The 1,586-nt window shown below is 46.0% G+C and overlaps 1 protein-coding gene across 1 annotated transcript in view; it reads right to left on the bottom strand.

The window, feature by feature from the left end:
* The window catches only part of TRPV2 (transient receptor potential cation channel, subfamily V, member 2), a 10,110-nt gene extending 8,731 nt beyond the window's left edge, over positions 1–1,379 (bottom strand). The window contains 3 exon segments of the mRNA XM_010179425.1: positions 1–38; positions 376–509; positions 1,141–1,379. Coding sequence (XP_010177727.1) covers positions 1–38; positions 376–509; positions 1,141–1,379 — 411 coding nt within the window.
* Between the last annotated feature and the right edge of the window lie 207 nt (positions 1,380–1,586).

The raw sequence follows: 1,586 nt of genomic DNA, 5'->3' as shown, positions 1-1,586 counted from the left end.
CAGGGCCTTCATTAAGCAAGTCTTCCCAGTACTTGCATCTAGTAGAAAAAAACATCGAATGGGTCAAGCATGTGCTTTGCATACACCTGTATCACCCAATTCAGTGTGCCCAGAATTAACTATCACTGTAGGACCAAATACAGTCATAATTTTAAAGTAGTCTCTCAGTATTTTTAGTCTGCAGTAGAGTCAAAAGCCTTATGATATATGTAATTAATGGCATTCTCCATCCTCAGATGGACATTAGGAAAATAAAAGAGTAGACAGAGGGCTGGAGAAAGCAAAAAACCACAAACAGGTTCCCCTGCTGCCCTCCTACATTAACAAGCACTGCCTCTGCTAGCCCCGTTTATGGAGAACTGAATGGGAATCTACCTGTGAATTCAGAATTGGTGAGAAATTTGGAGGTCCTCCTCAGGTACTCAAGTAAACCATCCAGTGCCTCGGGGCTGCCCCTGGAGACCGCGCTGAAGAGCCTGTCTCTGTCAAAGCGATTGGGGTCCTTTTGGCTGCGGAAGAAACGCAAAGCGTTAAGAAGTTCTGGAGAGCGGAAGACAAGAGCGTGCAGGAAGTTCTAGTGGGGCGGAGTAAGAAGGGAGGGAGGCAGAAAAGTTTGTCAGAAAAATCCCAAGTATTTTATTTTTGAGTAAAGGGAAAAATAGACAGTCATTTCCCAGAATTCTCTTAAGTGGCTGCTCTTTCCATCAGCTGGAGCTCTTCCCAGACCCAGTCTGATGTGCAACCCTGGAGCGCATCCAGAGCACAGAGAAAGAGAAGCCCAAGATAGCTGCAGGACCAGAGTCAGCCCCATCACATGCTGTGAAACACCCCGTGAGCTGCTTTACATCCCTCCCTGGCAAGAGCAGCTCAGTTGCACAGAGCTCCATGCTAAGCTGCTCTTATACCCAACTTGGCTTATTTGGTGCTAGTTCAGATATACTCAAAATACACAACATACACCATATGCATACCTTCCAAGTGCAGAAGACAAGGGCTAATACGTCCCCTTTCTGCCTCTAATTTCTGCTCACCCAATTCCTGTAATACTCCTGTATCGTCACTTTTAGTTTAGACTTTGAGAAGGTCTACAGGCCCCTACCAGCAGGGATCCCACCCTTGTCAAATATCCAAGTTACTCACTTGCTGACGAGTCCTGGCCGATAGTTCAGATTGATCTTGACTTTAGGAGCAAAATTACTACTTTCCCTCTGATAAGGTGTCTCCAAGGGCCGTGGCTCTGCTTTCTTTCCATGTCCTGATCTTTCTTCCTTTTTACTAGACACAGGTTTATCTTCCTGGATGCTGTCATCTGTTTCTAGCAATCCTATCAACCTGTTCCTCTGACCTGGGCCTGACTGCCCGTTGGTGAAATTATCCATTTCTAATAGAGTTGGCCTTGCAGATCACTAAAGATGTTCCCCGCTGGGAGACTAAACCTGCAAGGGAGAGGGATAATCAACAATTTGTTCACAAACATAGACTGTGTTTGGTGCAGGGCAGAGAGGAAAGCACATTTCCAGGTCCAATATTCCTACAGTTGACTGTGGGTCCCTTCAGAGAGAGATTCAGTAAAATGCTGCACAGCT

This window comes from Mesitornis unicolor, unplaced genomic scaffold, assembly GCF_000695765.1.
Source record: "Mesitornis unicolor isolate BGI_N332 unplaced genomic scaffold, ASM69576v1 scaffold4872, whole genome shotgun sequence".
NCBI lineage: Eukaryota > Metazoa > Chordata > Aves > Mesitornithiformes > Mesitornithidae > Mesitornis > Mesitornis unicolor.
The sequence above is the reverse complement of the archived record's forward strand: the minus strand, read 5'-3'. Positions and strand labels throughout refer to the sequence as shown.